This window comes from Rutilus rutilus (genome assembly GCF_951802725.1).
Source record: "Rutilus rutilus genome assembly, chromosome: 1".
Classification (NCBI taxonomy): domain Eukaryota; kingdom Metazoa; phylum Chordata; class Actinopteri; order Cypriniformes; family Leuciscidae; genus Rutilus; species Rutilus rutilus.
The window spans coordinates 14,829,195-14,855,013 of record NC_140209.1 but is presented as its reverse complement, the minus strand read 5'-3'; the positions used below and the strand labels follow the sequence as shown (position 1 = coordinate 14,855,013).

General features: G+C 38.4%; 1 protein-coding gene across 1 annotated transcript; it reads right to left on the bottom strand.

The window, feature by feature from the left end:
• Positions 1–17,725: 17,725 nt before the first annotated feature.
• LOC311304196 (uncharacterized protein) lies at positions 17,726–25,373 on the bottom strand (the record flags this gene model as incomplete). Its single annotated transcript, XM_084431076.1, has 2 exons — positions 17,726–18,163; positions 24,324–25,373. The coding sequence occupies 2 exons, from the start codon at positions 25,371–25,373 to the stop codon at positions 17,726–17,728; spliced, it is 1,488 nt and encodes a 495-aa protein (XP_084287202.1).
• Between the last annotated feature and the right edge of the window lie 446 nt (positions 25,374–25,819).

The following is a 25,819-nucleotide window of genomic DNA, read 5'->3' as shown; positions in this document are numbered from 1 at the left end:
TCAGTCTCTCTACAGTAGCAAAAAGAGTGCGTGTGTTGTTTAAATTACTGTTTATAATATTTGAGAAGAAAGTCTGTCTAGCTTTGCCTAGTTCCATATTAAAAGCATGGATGCAGTCTTTGTAGATGTTATAATGGACTACAAGTTTTGTCTTCCGCCACATGCGCTCTACTTTTCTGCATTGTCTTTTCATATTTTGCACTGCTGTTGAGTTTCTCCAAGGTGCTTTTTGTCTGCCACTCTTCTTCCTGACTTTAACAGGAGCAATATCATCAATTACAGTTTTAACTTTTGAGTTAAAGGAATCAAGGAGAAAATCAACAAAGTCAGCAGATATGCTTGGTGTTAAGGATATAGCCTTCATAAATAGTACACTAGTGTTCTCATTTAAGCATCTCTTCTTGACAGACACAGATCTAGCTTCAGTGGCAGGTAGGCTTGGGCGGTATTCGAATTTTGAAACCGTCAAACCGCCTCCCTATTTTACCGGGGTATATGGTATTACCGTGACTAATTAAAAATTATGACATAATGGGCTCAGACGGCGTCACCAAACTGTTGGCTTGTGCCTACACCGTTCAGAAACTGAATGCCAGATCGGGCAAAAAAAACAACAACAAAAAAACCCAGCCCAACCCCTGCACGTTGTGTCTGAGTCAGGCCGACGGCATTAACTGTTATTATGAGCCGGAGCCCACCATTATTCAACATAATATCTGTGTGCGTGCAACAAGCAAGAAGTGCCTTTGTAATCCGGTGACGCGTGTCCATTGATTTTTATTAATAAAACTTTTCTGCAAAGATGGAAGTTGACGATCGCCATTTGTAGTGAACGCTATAGAGAGAAATGCACATCATTAGGCTACACAATCAGAGAGTGGCGTTTTTCTTTTCGTTTTGAATTGTTTCGTTTAAAGAAATTGACGATCGGCATCTGAACGCTATAGAGAGAAATGCACATCATGGATTACAGAGAGTAGGCTAGTCTATTATTTATTTTCGTTTTGAATGGTTTCGTTTACTGAAATTGACGATCGCATCTCCGTATGAACGCGCCTAGAGAGAAATGCACATCATGGATTACTTAGCCTAATCAGTGAGTAGCCTATTTCTTTCGTTTTGAATTGTTTCGTTTAAAGAAACTGACGATCGCCATCTCCGTATGAACGCGCCTAGAGAGAAATGCACACCATTGATTAATCAGACTATATTTCTTTTCGTTTTGAATGGTTTCGTTTACTGAAATTGACGATCGCATCTCCGTATGAACGCGCCTAGAGAGAAATGCACATCGTGGATTACTTGGCCTAATCAGTGAGTAGCCTATTTCTTTCGTTTTGAATTGTTTCGTTTAAATAAATTGACGATAGCCATCTCTGTAGAGAACGCTAGAAATGCACACCATTGATTAATCAGACTATATTTCTTTTCGTTTTGAATTGTTTCGTTTAATGAAATTGACGATCGCATCTCTGTATGAACGAGAGAAATGCACATCATTTCATTACTTAGCCTAATCAGTGAGTTGCCTATTTCTTTCGTTTTTAATTGTTTCGTTTAAAGAAATTTCAAGCTTTATTTATTTGTCATGTCTGTGAGGCATAGCCTTTCTTATGAGATTTCAATGTGACCGCGGCATGCCCATCATGTCATGATTATATTAAATCCAGGTTGATGAAAATTTTATAAAAATTTAGATACAATTTATACAAAACGAAATTCGTTTTAAAGAGGCCTTTTACAAAACTAAATTTATTGAAGTGGTCAAATCGTCTGACTCCCGATGCATCCCATCTTATTTGTGCTGTTCACTTTTCATAATCAACAAAGATGGAAAAAATAACATTATAATATTTTAACAAATACGAAACTTAATGCGCTTATGTAACGTGGCAGCAGTGAGTGGGCGGTTGTTTCGGAGATGCGACATTAGAAGTGTTTACATCTCTCGCGGTCACCTTTTTATTGCACAATTTACAAATTGCCTCGTCAGTATTTACCGCCTCTCCCTTCTCATTCGGTTGGAACCAGAAATATTGCCAAACTGCAACCACACATAAGCATTTTTTAGGCAAAAAAATAAATTATATATATTAGGCTATATAAGTGCCGGTAATGACGGTATTGAAACTGATACCGGTGCTATTTTAAGATCCCGCGGTATCCGATATTACCGTAATACCGCCCAACCCTAGTGGCAGGAGAGATCAATATATCAAAGAAAATACAGAAATGATCAGACAGCGCTACATCCTTAATAACAATCGATGAAATGTTTAGACCCTTACTGATGAGTAAATCTAGAGTGTGTCCACGATTGTGTGTGGGTCCATGTACATGCTGAGTCAGATCAAAAGTTTTTAAAACAGTATTGATTTCTTTTGCCATATTGGTTTCTGCACTATCTATGTGGATGTTAAAATCTCCAGCAATGGCAAAACAGTGAAACTCTGAGTTAATTTTTGATAACAGTTCTGTAAAGTCCTCAGCGAAGGCTGGAGAGTATTTTGGAGGCCTGTAAATAATGATAAGTAAAATGCGTGGAGCACCTTTCAACACAATACCCAGATATTCAAAAGACAAGTAATTCCCAAATGATATTTGCTTACATTGATAGATATCTTTAAAAAGAGCAGCTAGACCCCCACCTCTCTTAACAGCTCTGCAGACACTCATAAAAGTAAAGTTAGGAGGGGCTGCTTCATTGAGGATTGTTGCACTGCAGCTGGCTTCTAGCCAGGTTTCATTTAGAAGCATAAAATCCAGATTGTTTGTGGTTATTAAGTCGTTGACTAGAAGTGATTTATTTTTAAGTGAGCGGATGTTAAGGAGTGCTAACTTAACAGTCTTACTTTTCCCCACAGCAATATTAGTTTGACGTGTAAGAGGCACCAGATTAGTTAGGTTTGCTGTACGGCTATTGAAGGCCTTAGACTTTCTATCTTGTAATATAACAGCAATAGAGGAAGATACAGGCACACTGGGTTCCCGTTTGTTCTGTAAACATTTGAGAAAGTTACTGTTATCAAAACGGGGACCCGACACATATCACTGAGTGCTGGTATCAGTTGTTTTTGGTTCACCTCGAGCAGATGGAGGAGGGTGTGGGCCCTGGCGTTGTGGCAGAGGCCGAAGAGCTCTCACAGGAGGAGGGAGAGGGCGAGCTGGGCCCGCAGGCTTGGGTGGTAATGGTGCCTGTCTTTTTTTGGTTGGTATCTGGGGGCTCGCAGCAAAAGAGTGGGATAGTCTGGTTCCAGCATGCACTAGTTCTTCCATTTTCTGTGAGAAGCACAGTAGTGGCGATGCTGATGCTGGGTAGAGAGAGAAAGTGTCTGGTGAGAGGGGCTGTTGCTCTGGTGTTATCGGAGGCTGTGATATGCTGTCCTGGCTTCCCTGGCTGTTTTCCAGGAAGTCGTCCTTGGGTGATGAATCTTCAAGCAGTTCTGATATGTCTGTCTGTGGTGAGCTCTGTTGGCAGAGCTCAGCTGAGATTGTGTCCGTGAGCAGAGGTTGTTGTGGCGGAGTGGTGTTATGTCCATTTTGCTGCTGAAGTGAAGTCCTGTGGTCATTAATACTGTGTCCAGGTGTGTGTGTGCCGTTCAGATTGAGTGGATTGGCACACACTGCTGAAGGATGATTGAGGGAGAAGTAGATATTGTCCTTTAACACTCTTGAACCAAGTTTGTTTGGGTGATGGCCATCCCGATGAAAAAGTTGTCTCTGACTCCAGAAAAGATTGAAATTGTCAATGAAGTTCACTCCTTTTATATTGCAGGTTTTTTGCAGCCACGTATTAAGCCCAAGCAACCGTGAAAACCTGTTTGTTCCTCTTGCTGGGAGTGGTCCACTGATGAATGTTTGAACTTTCAGTCTTTTAAGTGTTTCAAAAAGTTCATTGAAATCCTTCTTAAGGAGTTCTGACTGCTCTTTATGAATATCATTCTTCCCCACATGTATGATGAGTCGATTTGCAGCCTTATGTTTCATCAGAATGTTCTGAAGTTCCCTGTTTATATCAGACGTTGTTGCTTGTGATGTGGCGCAATGGATAAGACACATGCCTTTGGTGTGAGAGACCCGGGTTCGAATCCACTGTGAGACACCAATGTGTCCCTGAGCAAGACATTTAACCCCTAGTTGCTCCAGAGGCGTGCGACCTCTGACATATATAGCAATTGTAAGTCGCTTTGGATAAAAGCGTCAGCTAAAAGAATAAATGTAAATGTAATGCTTGTGGAAGGCAGCATGTAGTTGTATCCCTGCTGCTAATGTTTCTGATTATGGAGTCCCCCACTATCAGAGTCCTGGGCTCGGCTGCGCTCTGAGCTGAGTGCCGCTGTCTGCTCGACCTTGAGCGCCAGTTAGCATCAGTGTTAGCTACTGGCCCATTCAGTCTGAGTTCAATTACATTCATCACATTTGGGGATTCCTCATTTACATTCATTAGCACTTCAAATCTGTTCTCAAGATGTATAGGCGGTGGTAGGAGACCAGTGTTTGCAATCCTTGTCAGAGCTGTATCTGGGGTAGAGGATGCTACTGCGGCAATATGTGATGCTCGTGACAATCTGATGTCTCGAGTGCCTTTGGGTCTCGCTCCCTGTTTGTGCCATCGATTAGTAAGTCGATCGGCTTGTTTCTCTACCTGTCGAGGAGCACTAGTTTCATGGGACTCACCGGCTGTATGCTGAGGATGTCCATGACGAAGCTCTGTTGTGTGCTCCGTCTGGTTTGGTGGTCCCGTAAGTAACTTTGTTTCAAGAACTGCAATCCTTTGTAAAAGTCTGTGGCAGTTGGTGCAGCAAGTAGATTCCAGAAGAGGCATTTTCTCTTATCCTTGAGGCAGTTGTGTTTTCCTTTCCCGGAATGTAAGCTGGTCGGGTAAAAGAATTCTGCGTTTTTGTAGTAATCCAAACTTTGTCGTCTAAGCACTGTGCTGATTTGCTGAAGTTAAAATTAGGTGATAAAAGGAAATAAAATAAAGGAAATAAAATAGGAGATAAAATGTAAAAGCGATAGAGCAAAGCGCGGAGCAGTAAGCAAGAGCGTCCGAACAGTAGCTGAGCAGGAAGTAAGACTTGCTTGTTTTATCCCAACTACAGTGTGCATTTAAAATACTACAAAGTGTTAAACTAGGGTGACCATCAGGGTGGGAATTATGTAATTTTAGGGGCAAGGCCATTTGGCCTCCACCTTTTTTTTTTTTTTAGGGGCACCAAGGCCATATGACAGGGCACAAAGGCCATCGTACAATTCGATGGTTTTCCCATTCAGATTGATACCATAACATCCTAATTTGGAATAAGACATGGATTATGACTTTTTTAATAAAAAAAAACATTTTTTAATGAGAGAGAGAGAGAGCGCCATTACATCCAGAAGGTATACACCCTCACACAACAATAGAAACAACATAAATGCCAATAAAAGCATTCAGACACACCACAAATGCCAATAAAAGCATTCAGAAACAACACAAATGCCAATAAATTAATAATTTCCTGCATTGTCGAACGCTCTTCTTCATGCGTTTCAAATATGGACTATAATGTTCAGTAGAGCGCCCTCAGGCTGCTGGTATGAATTGAAAACACAGCACATCAGTATACAGCGCTCATAATGATTACATCGACGCATTTGGCTATAAATTCAATAAAATATTATTCCTGTCAATAGAAATCTGATGTAAACTGAGAATATATCAATATTTCTCCAAATCTGCACACTTTTGAGCTAAAAGCCGTGAGGGACGTTGTTTTGTGAATCGCTTTCAGGACGACAGCACAGGAGTTTTTTATGAATGGGAGCGTCTGACGCTCATAATTCATATTAAAGGTATCGACTCATTTTTGCATTTCATAACTCCTGACACAAATTAAGACATAACTGTCAATATAAATTTCTCAGAATACAATAGTGGTCAAATACTGAAACGTGAGTCTTATATCTTTTTAATGATGTAAGTTATAGTTTGTCAATGTAATAACATTAAATCTTATAGTAACTTTGAACTATTAAAAAAAAAAACGCTTCAGTGCGCCGACGCCGTTACCTCTGGAATCTTGCATAGGGCCCTTTTCTGAAAAGGGCACTTATCTAAGTTACTAGCAAATAGATTTTGATATTTTTAGGTCAAACTGTTCTTGTCTGTCAGTCATATAATGCAGGTCTATGGTCACGGTCTCAAAGAGCATCCACACAGTCCAAATTAAAACAATTACCCATCGTAAGTACACATTGATGGCCTAAGACACGAAACGAGCGGTTTGTGTGAGAAAACGAACAGTATTTATATCGTTTTTACCTCTTATAACACAGCGACGTCCAAGTGATCTGAGGGCGCCCGCGCTTCCTGCTGTGTGACGTGTGCGCAGACTGGTGCATAGATAGACATATAGATTTCGCCTTGGCTACGGCAGTTCATGAACGAATGCCGTAGCCAAGGCGAAATCTAGTGTATATATCTATGCACCAGCAGGCTGATCTCATGAAATGGCGTATGTATGACACGCCAATTCGATTTCCATTTTTGGCGTGCTATCAACACGCATAATCGCTTTTCAGCATGTTTATCAACGCCGTTGACTTAACGTTACATTACTCTCTATATAAATATATATGACTTACCCCAAACCCGTCCCTAAACCTACCCGTCACTGGGGTTAATACCATGTATAGATTATAAATGTAAGATCCCTTAACTGTACTCCCACACCTAAACATACCCATTTTATGGACAATATTAAAATGTATAATCACAATAATTAACCTTACAACACAACATCGATTCACAAAATACACCAATTTTATTAGCTTGATGTAATCCAAACCTTCAGAATCCATTATTTGCAAGAAAAAGATCCAAACTCAGCCCTTTATCCAGTAATCGTCATCTTGACCGTAAACGTCAAACCCCGCGCTTGTTATGAATTCAAATTCAAAAATTGCGCCCTCAAGAAGACAGGTTACTATGGTTACGGCAGTAATATCAAACGCTCATTGGCTCTCGCCTCGCCTGCTTCGTCACAGATTGCGTCATGCACATTCACATTTGAAATGAAGCGCGCACTGCCGCGCAGGCGGCAGCCCTCAGAGCGAACCGAACCGAAGACGGATTAACATTTTCATGGATTTGAATTACTAAATTAAATTCTGCTCTGTTACCTCATACAAAACCACTGCCAGAGAGGACACATCGTCACGTGAACAACTTTTGGTACCGATTTTGACATTTTCTCATTAAATAAATTATTGTGATTATATTTGTCTGTCTGTTGTTTTTCTTTATAATTGTAGCCTACGTAGTTTTAAGAAATGGTTATGATTAGATGGTAGGATTAGCAAACGTCCGGGGATAATGGTACGTGTAAGATTCACGTCTGAGGCTGTTAAACTGTGACATCTACACGTTTTCCAAAGGGGACCAACATGATTAATTTCACGTACATTTTGCTCCGTTTCGCTCGGACATTTAACGGCGTAGACATACACGCGGAAGATGACGGTTCGTTTCGGCGTGAACATACACGCGGATAGCTCAAATTGCGTATAAATAACACGCCACTTTTGACTTGAAAGTGGCGTGTATGTTTACGCAAAGTCATGATGTCATGTTGGCACCAGTGTCGACAACAGAGTGTCGTTCTTCTGTTGGTGCTGACGTTACATGCTTCTTGCACTGCTGTTTTGATGCGTGAGATCATCGATGTGATTATGACACTGCACCTGCACGAATCCACAAACTAATTGGAGTTCAGAGACTACTTGGGTGGAACTTGGACAGGGCCAGGGCACACAGGCCACTGTGGCCGTACGATGATTTTTTTTCACGGGGCATGAAGGCCAAAGTGTAGGGCAACGGCGGCCATGGCCGCGTGGCCGCGGTATAATTCCCACCCTGGTGACCATACGTCCTCTTTTTCCCGGACATGTCCTCTTTTTGGACCTAAAAAAATGCGCCCGGCCGGGACACCATTCATTGTGTGCGTTTTTGCATTGCTTTAGATCGCGCCTTCTCGCGCCATTGTTCGGTCGGTCATGTAGTACGTAACGCAAAACATTGGTCAAACTGCACCACGGCTTGTCAACAGTGGCACATGGCTCCTGAACTGCGTTAAAAAAGAGCCCAAATGTAATTCTGTCAGGACCACTACCGTCAAATATGATTGACAATTAGCATACAGTTTGGATTGGCGGAATGGTTCCGTTCTGGGCGAGAACTCCCTGCGCATCCATGCAGCCTAGCATGGATAAGAGCAGGGAGAGCAGCAATAATCCCCCTTGGGGTAAACAGAACAGAACCAACATGAAAATTTGCAAATATATTTAATTCAAGATTTAAAGTACAACATTATTCAATAATTATTCTGATTCAAGGGGAATCAGAATGTCAAATCCTGACTGGGCGAGAGGAGGAGCTGGGGATGGAGGAGGGTAATTTGCTCCTGAGAAACGCGATAGCTGCTGATAATACTGAAGGAGCTTATATATGTATACGGTGATAGGTGTCGTATTCCTATAGGTAGATGTGGATCAGCTGAGGGTCAGCTGATGCGAGCTTGACTAACGTGACCTGCCAGAACTAACGCTATGCTTGATTTCTGTCAGGACCACTACCGTCAAATATGATTGACAATTAGCATACAGTTTGGATTGGCGGAATGGTTCCGTTCTGGGCGAGAACTCCCTGCGCATCCATGCAGCCTAGCATGGATAAGAGCAGGGAGAGCAGCAATAATCCCCCAAAACAAAACCATATGCCAATATCCCCCAAAACCAACTGACAGCGCAATCTGGATGCTTTGAAGTTACCTGAGTGAGCCAAAGCAACAAGCATGTTGCCAATATCTGAAAAGCTTGAGCAACAGCATGTTACCAACAATACCAGAAGCCTTAAGCAAGTATGTTGCCCTTACCTAGATGGCCTAAATGAGTATGATGCCAATACCCACATAAGCCATAGCAACAATCATGTTGTTAATACCCGAAATGTTCAGCAGTAAACATGCATATTGCAATGAATGACATACCACCTGAAATGAAGAAGTTAAAGTTAGATATCAAAATGAATCAGCTGCTTTCTTGTTGTATATCCGCGGTCCAGTTCCAGTTTCTTGAGTGACGCGTGTGAGCTAGAGATGAGAGATGGAGATTTAATTTTCAATGATCTTTTTCATTGGAAATAAGTACTGAAGTACACAATACTGGAGTAATCCTGGTGGAAACTTCTGGTTCACCCAGAATTAGCAATACTGAATTAGAATTAGCTGGATGGTTTAATGTAACAAGCGTGATGTTGATGCTTGGATACATTTACACAAAGTTATAGACAAGTAATTTGTTGACGTGTACTGCGTACACTGCCACCTGTCAATGACGTCATAACCTTGTTATACTTGGTTGTAGTTTACTTCTGTAGAAAAGAGAAAAATTATAAAAAATTATATTATACACACACACATTTTGTTATTATAATTTTTACACCCACCATGACTGAGGCTGATAGAATGGTTACATCCTGATTTTAGCGTCATATGTTGAGCACTATATATCCAATCTAATTGGGGAAGCATCACACCAAGCTGGAGCAAGCCAAGGACACATGGCAACAAGCGTGTTGCTGTAGCCAATTTAACAATTGTATGGGATCTATTGGGGGAAGCTTACACCCCTAGCGGCAGCAAAATCTAATACAAGCATGTTGTATAATCGCGGAAATATTGCTAAAACTAGTGTAGTTTGGCAGGGGAAGCATACACCCTACAGCAATAGCTCCGACTAGCTGCAACAAACTAATACAACAATCAGTGTGTAAATCACAGAACTATTGCTAAAACTTGTGTAGTTTGGCAGGGGAAGCATGCACCCTACAGCAATAGCTCCGACTAGCGGCAACAAACTAATACAACAATCAGTGTGTAAATCACAGAACTATTGCTAAAACTAGTGTAGTTTGGCAGGGGAAGCATACACCCTACAGCAATAGCTCAGACTAGCGACAAGAAAACTAATACAACTAGCATGTTTGTAGAACCATAGGACTAGTATTAAACTTGTGTAGTCCGGTCGGAGAATCATAACCCTCTAGCTCTGAGTCAGATGCAGTGTGCACTGCGCAGCTAAGCAATGACATACAGTGTGCTTCATCATTAATGAACATGATTACTGCTCCCGTCCTACGGATTCCTTCGGCTGTGGAGGTGACGATGACGACTCCCATGATTCCACACTCCTTCACAGGACCATCAAGCTACAGTGTTGTTAGTGTTGAATACCCGACCTCTGCGGTGAATGTACTGTGAATTAAGCACAAGTATGTTACTGATATCTAGATAGATTTAGCCACAAGCATGTGGTAACTTTAACACATTATGTTGCAATAATCAGATAGAATAAAGCAGGCATTTTCCCAATGCAACCAGCACAAACAACGCTTGATTACTATAGCATGTTGCTGAGGACAGCATGCACAAGCCGAAGTAACAAACACATATTCGATAACATTGATCTAGCAACCACTATACAGTACTGATAGCAATGCTGCTGCTGAAATGACAGTATATTACTGATGCCTGAAAAATTTAGCATAGCATGTGACAATGACACCAGGTATAAGACTAAAACACAGCCATGTTCCAAAAACGACTGAGCTAAATAACCTTAAAAATAAAATAACTGTTTCAATAGCAACTAACATCTTTTAAAGAAAGCATTTTTTAATAGCCACTATATAGCCTTAGAACAAGCAGTGTTTCAATAATAGTTTTTTTTTTTTTTTTACATATAACTTACACAGCTTAAATACACCATCATGTTGAATTTCAGCCTATAAAGATGCACGCCCTTAAAAGAAACAATGCATTAAAATCATAGACTGTAAAAAATATATTAAAATGAAAGCACTACAAAATACAATACACTGTAGCTTTAAGAACGACGTGTTTCCAAGAATTAGATAGACCAAGCGTGTCCAAAGTGACTCAACTGAATTGTGACTGTTTACTATGTCTTTTAAAGCTGTGCCACAGCAGAATATTTCCGTTTGCACCATGAATTGTTAATTCATATCAAACAGCTGCTTGAATCTGCGCTGCATAGCGCTAAAAGCACAGCGTGTGCAACGCGATCAGTTGCCAATGACAACACATAGTAACGCACATGATTGCGTAAGCCTAGCAAGAGCAATTTTAATGAAAACGACTAAGTTAGAATAGCCCAAGCCACACGTATAACATTAGCAACAAGCATGTAGCCAAAACCCTGATAGATTTTAGCAATGAGCATTAAAAAGGAACTTAGCTTTGTGAAAACTTCCAGAGATGAATGGAGAATGAATCACGTCGAGTCCTGTGACAATAATGCAGCGATGTGAGCAGCAATGCAGACTGAGGTAACTTCCAAATCAGGAAACTTATGATCAATGCGACAAATCTCGTGTTCAAGTTTAAGATGAATCTGAGGTGAAATCCTTGTGGGGAATGAATTCCTCTTGCTAAATTCCCGATTGCACGATTCCTTGTGAGATGATGTTGTTTGCCTGACGAATTTCGCCATTTAATTTGCTCCTGAGAAACGCGATAGCTGCTGATAATACTGAAGGAGCTTATATATGTATACGGTGATAGGTGTCGTATTCCTATAGGTAGATGTGGATCAGCTGAGGGTCAGCTGATGCGAGCTTGACTAACGTGACCTGCCAGAACTAACGCTATGCTTGATTTTCACAAACTATTTACCGAGACATTTCCCGTGTTCCCGATTAAAAGCCTGAAATATGGACACCCTAATTAAACATTTTATCTATACAACTCTATAAAGATTAAAAGTTATAAAATATAACTATGACTCAATAAGATAGTAAGTTAATAGCCAGTTACATAACACTTTTCAGATCTTTTCTATTGTTACTGACAATAGGCTTTATTTTTGTTAATTCACTTTATATTAACTAAACTTTTTTTTACACAGGATGCTATGGATTCATGTAAGGGAAACGCCTCAGAAGTGGAACCTTGAAACATTAATCGACAGATTTGCAGGTGAGAGATAATGTAACAAGCATATAGCAGCATCACTAATATAGTGAAACCTTTTTTGACTTCATGAAAATTAGAACTTAGGCCTAATGAAGGATAATAAATTATTCAAATGACACCTCTCCTTAAAGGAGTAGTCCACCAAAATGTTTTAAATCGGTCATAATTTTCTCACCATGTCCCTACTAACCTGTATGAATTTCGTTCTTATTTGGAACACAATTCCTAAGAGTTTTTTTTTTTTTTTTACATCAATAAATCCAAAATAAACCAGAACATTTTCACACAGAAATAAAGCCTTGAGTCACAAATGCATTTTGGGACAAACATGCTTGCTCATACATGCACACAAACATGCATTTGTATAGAACAGCCTCAAATGCACATAAAGGGGTGAGACCTAACACCCACACAAACGCAGTGCACACACATGCATACACAACTTCATTTCTGCTAATTGGTGTTGGTTTTATATACACATTTTTAAATATTTTTTTAAATTTAAAATTAATTTTTTTTTTTCAGCATTTGGTTCTTTAAAATAAATATAATTTGACAATCAAAACTCTACATATTTTCTTTTAGTGGCATTTAAGTTATATTTTTGCAAATTTGTGGTGTTATTGCAAAACCAGACAATTTTAAAACACCTCAAATAATAATTGTTATTTGTTATTTGTCATTTGTTGATACAGCCTGTAGGTACATCATTTATGACAACACGTTTTGGGTAATATTTGATCCATGTGTGCATATTTACCATTTAAAAATTATTTTTAAAGGTTGGAACAAACATCATTTAATATTTGGAGGAGGAGGAGCAACGGAGGCAATTCCCTCATGTCCTGCAGCTTGGGGATAAATTCAACTGCTCACAAGCTTTCGTTATTGTGGGAGGAGCGGCACTAGAGCAAGACAGCCTTTTACAAGCTGTGGATACATGCTTTAAATTATTTTATGTTTTAGACATTGAGTATCCAAAGCCTGCAACAGCTGTTTGGCAGTTTCTACAACACACAATATTCTGTGCCATGAAGGAGTTCCATCAACTCACTGTCGCCTACTTAGGCAGTTTATAATTGGATAAGCTGGACAAGCTTTGGTTTGTTTTGTTTGTTTATTTTTGTTTTTGTATTCCATGTATCTTAGAACTTAAAACATAATTGTAATTTTAGCATTAATATTCTGTGCCTGGAGGTGTTTATAATTGCATTACTTTTTTAATTTTTATTGAAACAATTTCTTACCTTTAGGAAATACATTAAAACAATTGCAACAATAACTTTTGAATGCAATGTCTAATTGAATGTAAATAAAGAATTGTTAATATACTTAAGTTGTGATTTATTTACATGGCAGCATTTTGACCAAATAACCCAACAGATTATTTTTTTGTAACCCAATTTATTGGGTAAAACTAATTACCTAATTTATTGGGTTAAAATAACCCAACAATAGGTCGGTGCTATATCAACCCACTATTGGGTTAGCTGTTGGGTCGTTTTTAACCCATCTTTTTTAAGTGAGTAAGTGATGTTAGCAAAGCTGGATAGCTAACGTTAGCAATCTGCCATGTACCAAATTGTTTTACCCCTCACACAAAGAGGTTTAAAACCTCAATATTAGCTATAAATATTAATAGGGATGAGAATTGATACCGGTTCCACTCGAGAACCGGTTCTTATTTTTATGAACCATCAATGTTTGGTTTGACATCTTGTTCCTCGATAAAGTGTTTTAATTTCTGACCATTAGCAACTAAATCATGAATATCTAGATACTTTTCGGCTGCTTTTTAATTATTTTAATTCTATCACTTCTACTTGTTACTTGGGCTGAACAATTAACCACTTCCACCATAAAAGCAATGACTTTTTTTTTTATCCACAATCAGTCAACACAAAAAGTGTCCTCTCGTCTCGGTGACCCCAAAACGAAAGCGCTGATTGGCTGATCCCCGTTACCCCGAACATAAATAGCAAGTCCTTCTTTACAATGTCTATGGTGTTAAACATATTTGAAGTCAAATTTTGGTTTGTTCTAAAATTAGCAGAGATATGCAACTTTAGGTAATAATTAATAAATAAATAAATTACTTTAAAGACTCGGTTTCATTACTGCAAAAATTAAAATGAAAGTACAGTGTAACTTTCAGTAATTACAGTTTACCTATAATGTACTTAGGTGTAAGTATAGGGGAATGATATGTGAAGTCTTGGGAATAAAGGTGTAACAACCAGGAAAATACTGCGTAATTAAAACAAAAGTACAGTGTAACTTTCGGTAATTACAGAGTACCTATAAAGTGCGTACGTGTAAGTATAGGGGAATAATATGTAAAGTTTTGGGAATCAAGGGGTAACAACCAGGAAAATAGCAAACTATTTAGGCAAATTATTTAGACTAAGTATTTTAGAATCTTACTTTTGGGAGCAATTTAACGAGTACATACATGGCACCTTTTTGTAATAATAGTGTATAAAAATACATAAAGTCTTTTTTAAAATGACGGGGTACATATCAGTGCATTTATAAAGTAGGCTAATTTGTTATTATTGCAAAGGGGCACTGATTAAGTTTCAAGGCAAGTAAAACTATTTTTTTTTTGATGCTGGGAAAATATACACTTGTTCCATGTAGTTACAGGTAAAGTATGACATTGCGGGCTGTAAATTAAAAGTGGTGCTTCTTACCCTCTTGTTTCATGTAGTTACAGGGTAAGTACTATAAAAACACATGTACACACACACACAATCTGATATCACTCGGAAATCTTTATTTGAAAAACAACTTATTTCAAAACGGATTTACAGCAATTTGTTTCTCTTGCTTGGTTTCCTCCTCCTCTTGTTCCTCTTTGTCTTTTTCTTTCTTTCCACTGATGAATCATGAATCTTAAGAATGAATCCCATGACATGTCTCTTGCTATTCTGTATTATGTGTTAAAAGAAAATACAGAACAGAAATGTCCTCACCATTTACTCATCTTTTACCCTCATGTCAACCGAGTGTAGTTGCTGTGCGAGTAAACCTCACTCCTCTGATCTCAATAGATGCTCTAGCGACAGATGCTAGAGGCTGCAGTCTTTAGCCTCCTTGTTAGAGCGCCTGACTCTCATGCCGGAGACCCGGGTTCGAGACCCGCACGAAGCAGGGTGTGAAGGACCGGTGATAGGGGTTACACAAGATGAATACGAATTTCCTTCTTCAGATTAACACAAACATAAGTTTTTAGAAAAATAAATAATCTCTGTGAATGCATATAATGCAAGCTCATGTGTTCCTAAAAGTTGACAACAACACATACAACAATAACTACAGTAATCCATACGACCCCAATGGATGAATCAATGTCTTCTGAAGTGAAACGATAAGCGTTTGTAATAAAGATACCAAATATTTTACACTTTTAAACTGTAGACTATCGCTTCCGACCAACTGTCACCTGCGCGTTCATGAGAGGGTTGAGTAAGCGCACCGAAAAACCGAATGTTGCCTTTTTTTTTTTTTATGTTTATCATTTAACCCATATTTCTGGGTCATTCATTTGACCCAACCAGTGGGTGAAATTAACCCTCTTGCTGGGTTAAGTCTTACTCATGTGCTGGGTTATTTCGTGTCTCATTGCCTTAAAACTGCAACCAGAGGTGTGCACGCTCATGGACCACACAGTCTCTTTGAATCAATCTTCTACTTTTGTCGAAAGTTGACTAAAGTTTTGTCACTCGAGTTGTCTTCGCTGATACGGAGAATGGCGGCGAATACACAAACCTGCCAGACATAGCCAGGTGAGCGTGAACGCGCATGACGTCACGCCCAGTCTCAAATTCCGTCCCGAATCCCTCTTATTTATTTTACTGTACAGGATTATAGAGGCAATCGCAGTGATCAGAGAAGGGCTCATTCAGCCCATCAGGCAATTGTTTAAGCATGTATGGGTTAGAAAAACGGGTATTTTTAACATGAAATGTTGTGCATTGCACCTTTAATAATTTTTTGTATACAATTATTACAATTATACTATGTATACTTCTAAGGTAATAAAAACATAACTTTCATTAAGTAAAGTCTTTATACACCACTGTAAACATAGTTATGTATATATTGCATTTCTGTCAACAGATACTCGTAAATACCTGTTATTACACACTATCACAGAGTGTTGCAATATAACTAACATGCAATTTAAGCTTTTTTTGTGGAAGTATCAAATTTGTTTATTGCAAACATTACCAAATATGAATAAATGTGGCAAACAAAATGTCTATTTATATTCAGTATTTGAAAACTGAATTATAGTAGGCTAATAAAAGAGTACTTTGGACTAATATTGTCAACATTTAGGCAATAAAAGTCTAAATATTACTGTTATGTTGATAGTGTCTTTAACATTAAAACTCACAAACCAACAAAGCTGCTCGTATAATCTCCTGACTGGCAGTGCTGATGATCGCCACGCTTAGATAATGTTACACAATAAAATGAAAGATGACATGCATGGTAGGGTATCATGTAAGTCTACATTTTTAAAGTTTTAAATATTGACAATCATTCTTAATAATATTCTTCTCAAAACTGGCGCCTGTCCATTGACAATAATCCAGGCGGAAATTCCTTTACACTACTAACCAGATCACAATGTGACGGCACGTATCGTGATGTTATTCCTCAGTTAAATTTTTTTCTGAACGATCCTGGTTCCAACAGAGACATTACAGAAGACACACGCAGGAGGAGTATGGCGAGTAAAACGTGACTTTTCTAAGACTACACTGAAGAAGGCGAAGGAGTAGTCTACTCTTCTGTCGCCGTCAGTCCGTGTCTATTTTTGAATGGGATTGATAGAGACGTCAGACCGGCGACGATGTCACGGCGACGTCACAGTAGTAACGTATACCTTACGGCGACGTGGCGAGGGCGTACGTGAGAAATGTATAAAAAATCATAACGTCTGAACCATAGACTGTAAAAAAAGATGGACGACGCCCCTTCGCTCTCTTCCATTGATGAGAACTGAAGCCTCCAGAGTTCTTTTTAAAAAATTGATTGCAGTACGACAAGAGACTTGTTAAAATAAAGTAAATATAATCTCCTCAGTCCTCCGAAGATCCCGGAAAAATGGCCATTGGTGCTTCAGTGACTACTTCGATCAGAGAACCTGTCAATCACAGCTGTCAATCATGACGTTACACTACTGCATCACATAACTAACTAAAAACCAACTTATTTTTGAAACAGACACTAGAACTTACATAAGCGTGATAGAAACGACAGCAAATGAAAGACACCACCTTTGGAAAAAAGATATTTGAAGTGTAATTTAATTGGTTAGTTGGTCTCACTTCCCATTGAATAACATGGGAGGCGAGGCTTATGACCTATACTAGGACCAGTCACCGGGGGGCGATCGAGACGTTTTGGCTTCACTTTTCAGGGCTTGTGCGGCACACTTGGTCTGAACCAGGCACGTCGCCTAATAAGACGCCTGATACACAAGATTGGATTTGCAATAGGCTATATCGGGATACATGATTTTGTAGGAAACCTTTATTTAAAGTGAATTTTGTTTAATTGTATCTTGATTTTAAGCAATTTGTCATCAACCAATTGCATGGATTTAATAAATAAGAAGCGAATATTCCATAAACGGGCTCTAACTTGTTGGTCTCTTCTATACAAGCACAATTCTTCTATACAAGCACTCTAGCCAGGCTTCCAGATATCGTCTCGTGTAGCGACCGAGAGCGGGGTCTGGGCGTTTTAACTTGACACCAACCTGCTTCCACCTGTGGGCAGACGGCAGAGAAGGCCCGTGGGCATTCTGCTGCGGGCTGCCCGGTGGCGAGGGGAGGGGGAGAGACGAGGAACGAGGCCCTGACTCCTCGTGACCTGGTCTCTGCGCCTCCGTGTCCAGCTGCAGACAGGAGCGACACAGCCGAGGCTGCATCACTGCTATCCGCGAGCTGGGGAGAGGGGAACGGGTGTGGCGCTGTTCGGGGACGGCGCACACTGCCATTCTGACCCTCTCGGATGGAGGAGACTGGTCTTACTGGTCTGCCAGACTCGACCGTGAGGGGAAACGAGGAGCGAGGCCCGGGGGCATCGAGTCCTGGTTTCCACCTCCTCACCTAGCGAGAGTGACAAGGCCGAAGCCCTCACTGTCATCTGAGCACTGGGGCCCGTGAGTGACTCAGAGGAAATGGACTGCTCAAACTTTGGGTACTGCTGACTGGATGACCAGCGGCGGAACAGAAATTAAATTCTCCACTAAATCCTGCATGCCAATTTTCATTGGCTCGTTTTAATTCACTCGTAGGCAATTGGTCTCCCTAGCGTGATCCCAATTCGTCTGGGAACTCCCCCGACGACACGTTGGAGTTCCCAGGACGAAAGGGAACCACTGACATGGATACAACATTGCTAATGATGACGTCATCTGCAGTAAATGGTATTTTCTCATCAAAGAAATATTATATTTCTCATATATAACTCGTCAAAACACCAATAAGGATTACACGCAACTTCTCTTTGTTCACGCTGCTCTCTTTCTTCTGGTTTTGTAAAGCTATGTTGAGATGGAGATAATTTCAGTGTATTTTGTAAAATCTGTGTTGTTTAAAGTACATTGTAATTGTTCTGATTCATGAAGCCTCATGGTGTGATTGAAACATCAAATTGACTAGAAATGTATAATTTAGTTAGGCATTTAAAAGCTCTATTGAGAAAAATAAAACATGGAAAGCTCAAAAAGCAAACATATCAGGATACTTCATGACTTTCAGAACTAGAATTATTCCTGATTCAAGCAGAATCAACAGAAAATAAAAATGGGCAATAACAATGAAATGTTGATCAAATGAGTAAAGGGTTTAATCAATCAATACATGAAGCAAACACAACCATTAAGTAAAAGTGAAAGCGAATGAGACAGATCTCTCTCTTTACTGACTTATGAGAGCCAAAGCATCAGAAAAGTGTCCAGTTTCAAAGATACATGAAAGCATACACTCACCTAAAGGATTATTAGGAACACCATACTAATACTGTGTTTGACCCCCTTTCGCCTTCAGAACTGCCTTAATTCTACGTGGCATTGATTCAACAAGGTGCTGAAAGCATTCTTTAGAAATGTTGGCCCATATTGATAGGATAGCATCTTGCAGTTGATGGAGATTTGTGGGATGCACATCCAGGGCACGAAGCTCCCGTTCCACCACATCCCAAAGATGCTCTATTGGGTTGAGATCTGGTGACTGTGGGGGCCATTTTAGTACAGTGAACTCATTGTCATGTTCAAGAAACCAATTTGAAATGATTTGAGCTTTGTGACATGGTGCATTATCCTGCTGGAAGTAGCCATCAGAGGATGGGTACATGGTGGTCATAAAGGGATGGACATGGTCAGAAACAATGCTCAGGTAGGCCGTGGCATTTAAACGATGCCCAATTGGCACTAAGGAGCCTAAAGTGTGCCAAGAAAACATCCCCCACACCATTACACCACCACCACCAGCCTGCACAGTGGTAACAAGGCATGATGGATCCATGTTCTCATTCTGTTTACACCAAATTCTGACTCTACCATCTGAATGTCTCAACAGAAATCGAGACTCATCAGACCAGGCAACATTTTTACAGTCTTCAACTGTCCAATTTTGGTGAGCTTGTGCAAATTGTAGCCTCTTTTTCCTATTTGTAGTGGAGATGAGTGGTACCCGGTGGGGTCTTCTGCTGTTGTAGCCCATCTGCCTCAAGGTTGTGCATGTTGTGGCTTCACAAATGCTTTTCTGCATACCTCGGTTGTAACGAGTGGTTATTTCAGTCAAAGTTGCTCTTCTATCAGCTTGAATCAGTCGGCCCATTCTCCTCTGACCTCTAGCATCAACAAGGCATTTTCGCCCACAGGACTGCCGCATACTGGATGTTTTTCCCTTTTCACACCATTCTTTGTAAACCCTAGAAATGGTTGTGCGTGAAAATCCCAGTAACTGAGCAGATTGTGAAATACTCAGACCGGCCCGTCTGGCACCAACAACCATGCCACGCTCAAAATAGCTTACATCACCTTTCTTTCCCATTCTGACATTCAGTTTGGAGTTCAGGAGATTGTCTTGACCAGGACCACACCCCTAAATGCATTGAAGCAACTGCCATGTGATTGGTTGATTAGATAATTGCATTAATGAGAAATTTAACAGGTGTTCCTAATAATCCTTTAGGTGAGTGTATCTTGCATTTGCATGGAAGAGCAGAAGTGGAAGAGAAACTAGATGTTCTGATGAAAAACAATGAAGAACGAGTTAAAAATTAATATCAGATTCTATCAGACTTCAGCACTGAAACTCACTATGGCAAGCCGTTTTAACATTTAATCATTTCAACCGACTAGTATCTATTTTCATGCTACTAGTACTTATTTTTTAGATACTAGTATCTATTCCATTAAGTACTAGTACTTATTCATTAGCTACTAGTGCTTATTCTTTAGGTACTAGTGCCTATTCTTTAGATACTAGTGCTTATTCTTTAGGTACTAGTACTTATTCAATAGATACTAGTACTTATTCATTAGATACTAGTACTTATTCATTAGATACTAGCACTTATTCCAATAGTGACTAGTTCTTATTTATTAGGTACTAGTTCTTATTTATTAGGTACTAGTACTTATTCATTAGATACTAGTTCTTATTTATTAGATACTAGTACTTATTTATTAGTTACTAGTGCTTACAGTATTATTAGATACTTGTACTTATTTATTAGATACGAGTACCTATTAAATAGATACTAGTGCTTATTCATTAGATACTAGTACTTATTCCAATAGTGACTAGTAACTATTCTTTTGTTACTAGTAACAAAAAAAAAAAAAAATTCCCATTGACTTCTATGGGGATCTGTCATTCAGATATCAACTATTCAGTTCTGACTAGTATGTATTCCAATTGTGACTAGTACTTATTTATTAGATACTAGTAGTTATTTGTCAAATACTAGTTCTTGTTTTTTAGATACTAGTACCAATTACTAGATACTAGTATTTATTCAATAAATACTAGTACTAAGTCATTAGATACTAGTACATATTAAATAGATACTAGTAACTATTAAATAGATACTAGTTCTTATTTATTAGCTACTAGTAATTATTCAATAGATACTAGTACTTATTCATTAGATACTAGTACTTATTCATTAGATACTAGTACATACTAATTAGATACTAGTACTTATAAATTAGCTACTAGTACTTATTCAATAGATACTAGTACCTATTTATTAGATACTAGTATTTATTCCGAATGTTACTAGTAAGATTTTTTATTTTACTAGTCACAACTGCTTTTTTACTCGTCTTATGTTATGACTAGTCAGAACGGCCACTGGATAGTTCAATTAAAAATCTTACTAGTAAAATAAAAAATCGTACTAGTAACATTTGGAATAAATACTAGTATCTATTGAATAAGTACTAGTAGCTAATTTATAAGTACTAGTATCTAATTAATAGGTACTAGTATCTAATGAATAAGTACTAGTATCTAATGAATAAGTACTAGTATCTATTGAATAAGTACTAGTAGCTAATGAATAAGTACTAGTATCTATTAAATAGTTACTAGTATCTATTTAATAGGTACTAGTATCTAATGACTTAGTACTAGTATTTATTGAATAAATACTAGTATCTAGTAATAGGTACTAGTATCTAAAAAATAAGTACTAGTATCTAATAAATAACTACTAGTATCTAATAAATAAGTACTAGTCACAATTGGAATACATACTAGTCAGAACTGAATAGTTGATATCTGAATGACAGATCCCCATAGAAGTCAATGGGAATTTTTTTTTTTATTTGTTACTAGTAACAAAAGAATATTTACTAGTCACTATTGGAATAAGTACTAGTATCTAATGAATAAGCACTAGTATCTATTTAATAGGTACTCGTATCTAATGAATAAGTACAAGTATCTAATAATACTGTAAGTACTAGTAACTAATGAATAAGTACTAGTATCTAATAAATAAGAATAAATAAGATAGATTTTTTGGCTTCTGTTTTTCCTTTCTCGTTCGCATCCATCAGGTCTAAAAGAAACATTAAATCAAGTGAGATTTCAAATGAGAGACACATGTGAAATGATAAGTGAAGCTCAAAGTAAAGATCACTGATGAGTTCAACAGTCATTTTAATCTCATCAAATCTGGTGGACAACGGCTGTGCACGATTATGATCTATTTTAATGTCATGAAGATGATTTGTGTTTTAAATCAATAGTTTGGTAATGAAACAATGTAAATCTGGTGAGCATCAGAATGTTCTTCATCATGAAGAATGAATGAGGAATCAAGAATAAACACCAACCTCTTTGTTCTTCAGTATCATGATGTTTCATTCTGCAGGTTCTGGATCACTGGCGTTCTCTCCTTCCTCTCCTTCCAGATGCTTTCTGGCAGTTCTGCTAAAAACAAATAAGTTTCATTACTTACAGACATGATGAGAGAGGAATAATCAATATTTCAAGTACTAAGGCTAATCACATGTCAAAAAAAATAGTGACCTTGATCATGTAACTTAACAGTGTTGTTCAATAAAACCCAAATGATTACTTAATTTGATTCTTTATTTGAACTAATTATTGCTTATTATATATTTGTATTTTAAAGGCTGTTGTTTCACTTGGATCTATATTTATTCCCACATTTATGTTCGATTACTCGATTTATCGGTGGATTAATTGGTAAAATACTCAATTACTAAAATAATCGATAGCTGCAGCCCTACTTTACTTTTGCTTTAAAAAAGGATTTCATAGAAATTTGGATTTCATGTGGAGTTTCACTACTGAAGTCCTCTATTTAATATTTTCATCTAGCTGTCCTGAACAGAAGCCCAGAACATGTGGATATATTGACATCCAGAACATGCTGACTTTCTCAGACTTATTATTGCTGTTATTATTATTAATAATATTTACCATCTTTTTTTTGTTTATATACAATTTTTTACCAATTTAGTCAATAGATTAATCGATACAAAAATAGTCATAAGTGGCAGCGCTAGAAAAAACTATTATGGAGTGGAAATGGCTTATAAGTCAATAAGCGGTCCTCTGCCGCCATCTACTGTTTATAGTGCTAATTTCAAATTCTTAAATAAATATGTTGGTTTGCCAAGTATAAGTTTTCCTACACTTTGAAACGTTTAGTTTTACAAATAGGGATAATCTTTGAAGCATGAACAAATCATGGTTTTGGTCATCATATTAAAAATAACATTAAAACTGGATAATATTAAAAAAATTGAAGAGCTGGAAAAAGTGTGAAGGACTTGAAAGTCCTCGATTAGTGCTTGAATTTTACTCTCAAAAGGATGTACGAACCCTGAAATGAATAATGTAAAAAACATTTGACTATTTCTGCCAAAATACCATGGTTACAGTTAGCATTACTACATTAAATCCACAGGGAATATTGGTGATTTGTGGACTTAAAAGCCTTATAACTTAAAACTTCATGAACTTGTTTGTTCAAGGCACAATGTTTCTACTGGCTTCCAAGTCAGTGTCCATTATTTACTCACCCTCAAGTCATCCTAGGTGTGTATGACATTCTTCTTTTAGACAAATACTATCAGTTATATTAAAAAAAATGTCCTGACTCTTCAAAGCTTTATAATGGATTATAATGAATTTACATTTACTCGCAGTCTAGAGCCCTGTATAGTGCTTTATTTCTGCTTTTACATGAGCGCCACCTACTGTCAGAGAGCGCAAGTTAATAGATATCAATCAATCAACAAAATGTCCTGTGCTCACCTCACACCGGCTATAGGTGGAGAGGAGAGATTTGGCTATAGAGTGATCTGATGTGTGTCTAACTTACACAGAAGAGACTTTGTTGCTCAGCACATGAAAATAAATTACTTACTTTGATTTCAGACTGTGTTGATGTGGTTTCTCCACTGCATGGATCTTCATGTGTCGCTTCAGGTGAGTTTTAAAAGAGAAACTCTTTCCACACTGATCACACGTGTGCGGCTTCTCTCTGCTGTGGATCCTCTCATGTCTTTTCAGAGATGATGAATCAATGAATCTCTTGTCACAGTGTGAACACTTGTAAGGTTTTTCTCCAGTGTGAATACTCTCATGCCGTTTTAACTTGTCCGCTGTACTCCCTCACACCAGTATGAGTTTTCTCATGTCTATGTAATCTTACCAGCAGTGAAAAACTCTTTCCACACACAGAACATGAATGTGGCTTCTCCTTCGTATGAACTCTCAGATGTTTCTTCAGCTCTGATGCAGAGATAAATGTTTTTCCACATTGATCACACGAGAACGGCTTCTCTCCGGTGTGGATCCTCATGTGTTCTTTAAGGGATGAAGATTGACTGAAATCTTTCCCACATTTATCACACTTAAACGGCTTCTCTCCAGTGTGGATCCTCTTGTGTCGCTTCAGGCCATTTTTAAAAGCAAAACTCTGTCCACACTGATCACACGAGTGCGGCTTCTCTCCAGTGTGGATCAAGATTTCATGTGTTGTCAGATGTGATGATCGACTGAATCTCTTGTCACAGTGTGAACACTTGTAAGGTTTTTCTCCAGTGTGAATTCTCTGGTGCACTTTTAAACTGTTCGCTGTAATAAAAGTCTTCTCACACTCAAAGCACATGTACTCTCTCACACCAGTGTGGATTTTCTGATGTTCATGTAAACTATCCAGCCGTGAAAAACTCTTTCCACACACAGAACATGAATGCGGCTTCTCCTTCGTATGAACTCTCAGGTGTCTCTTCAGCTCTGATGCACAGATAAATGTTTTGCCGCATTGATCACATGAGAACGGCTTCTCTCCAGTGTGGATCCTCATGTGAACATTAAGGTGTGAAGATCGAATGAAACTCTTTCCACATTGATGGCATGAGAACAGCTTCTCTCCAGTGTGAACTCTCATGTGAGCATCAAGATTATATGTGTCTGAGAAACTCTTTCCACACTGAGTGCAGGTGAAAGATTTCTTGGCTCTTCTTTTCTTTAAAAATGTCTTTTTAGTCTTTGAGCGACTCAAAGTTTTTTCTCCAGGTTTGACATGATGTTCCTCCTTCACTTCACTCAGTTCTTCTCTCTCCTCCTTCACTTCACTCAGATCTTCACTCTCCTCCTCCACTTCACTCAGTTCTTCACTCTCCTCCTCCACTTCACTCAGTTCTTCACTCTCCTCCTCCACTTCACTCAGTTCTTCACTCTCCTCCTTCACTTCACTCAGTTCTTCACTCTCCTCCTTCACTTCACTCAGTTCTTCACTCTCCTCACTCTCTTCCATCAGGTCTGACATGAAAGAAAAATGTATTAAATAAAATTTTCAGTACATCAAAATAATTCATTGAAAGAAATATACATTGAAAGGACATGAAAGTGAGCCCTAAAGTAATAGTAGAAAGTAGACAACTGTTATAAAATATTATGATAATTTGATGACTTTTTTATAAATTGATTATTTATCAAGTCAAGTCAAGTCAAGTCATCTTCATTTATATAGCGCTTTTAACAATGTAGATTGTTTCAAAGCAGCTTTACAGAGATAAGCGTATAATTTAAGGTAACAGAGATTGTTTTGGCTTTATAGCAGAGTTAAGTTATTTCCATCTAAAGTTAGTTTTAATTGATTTGCTTCTGTCGCAATGATCATTTGTTATTAAATTAGGGGCCGCTAAGACGACACCATTCCCTCTACACAGACTTTAAACGCGAACCTGTGAGAAACGCTGA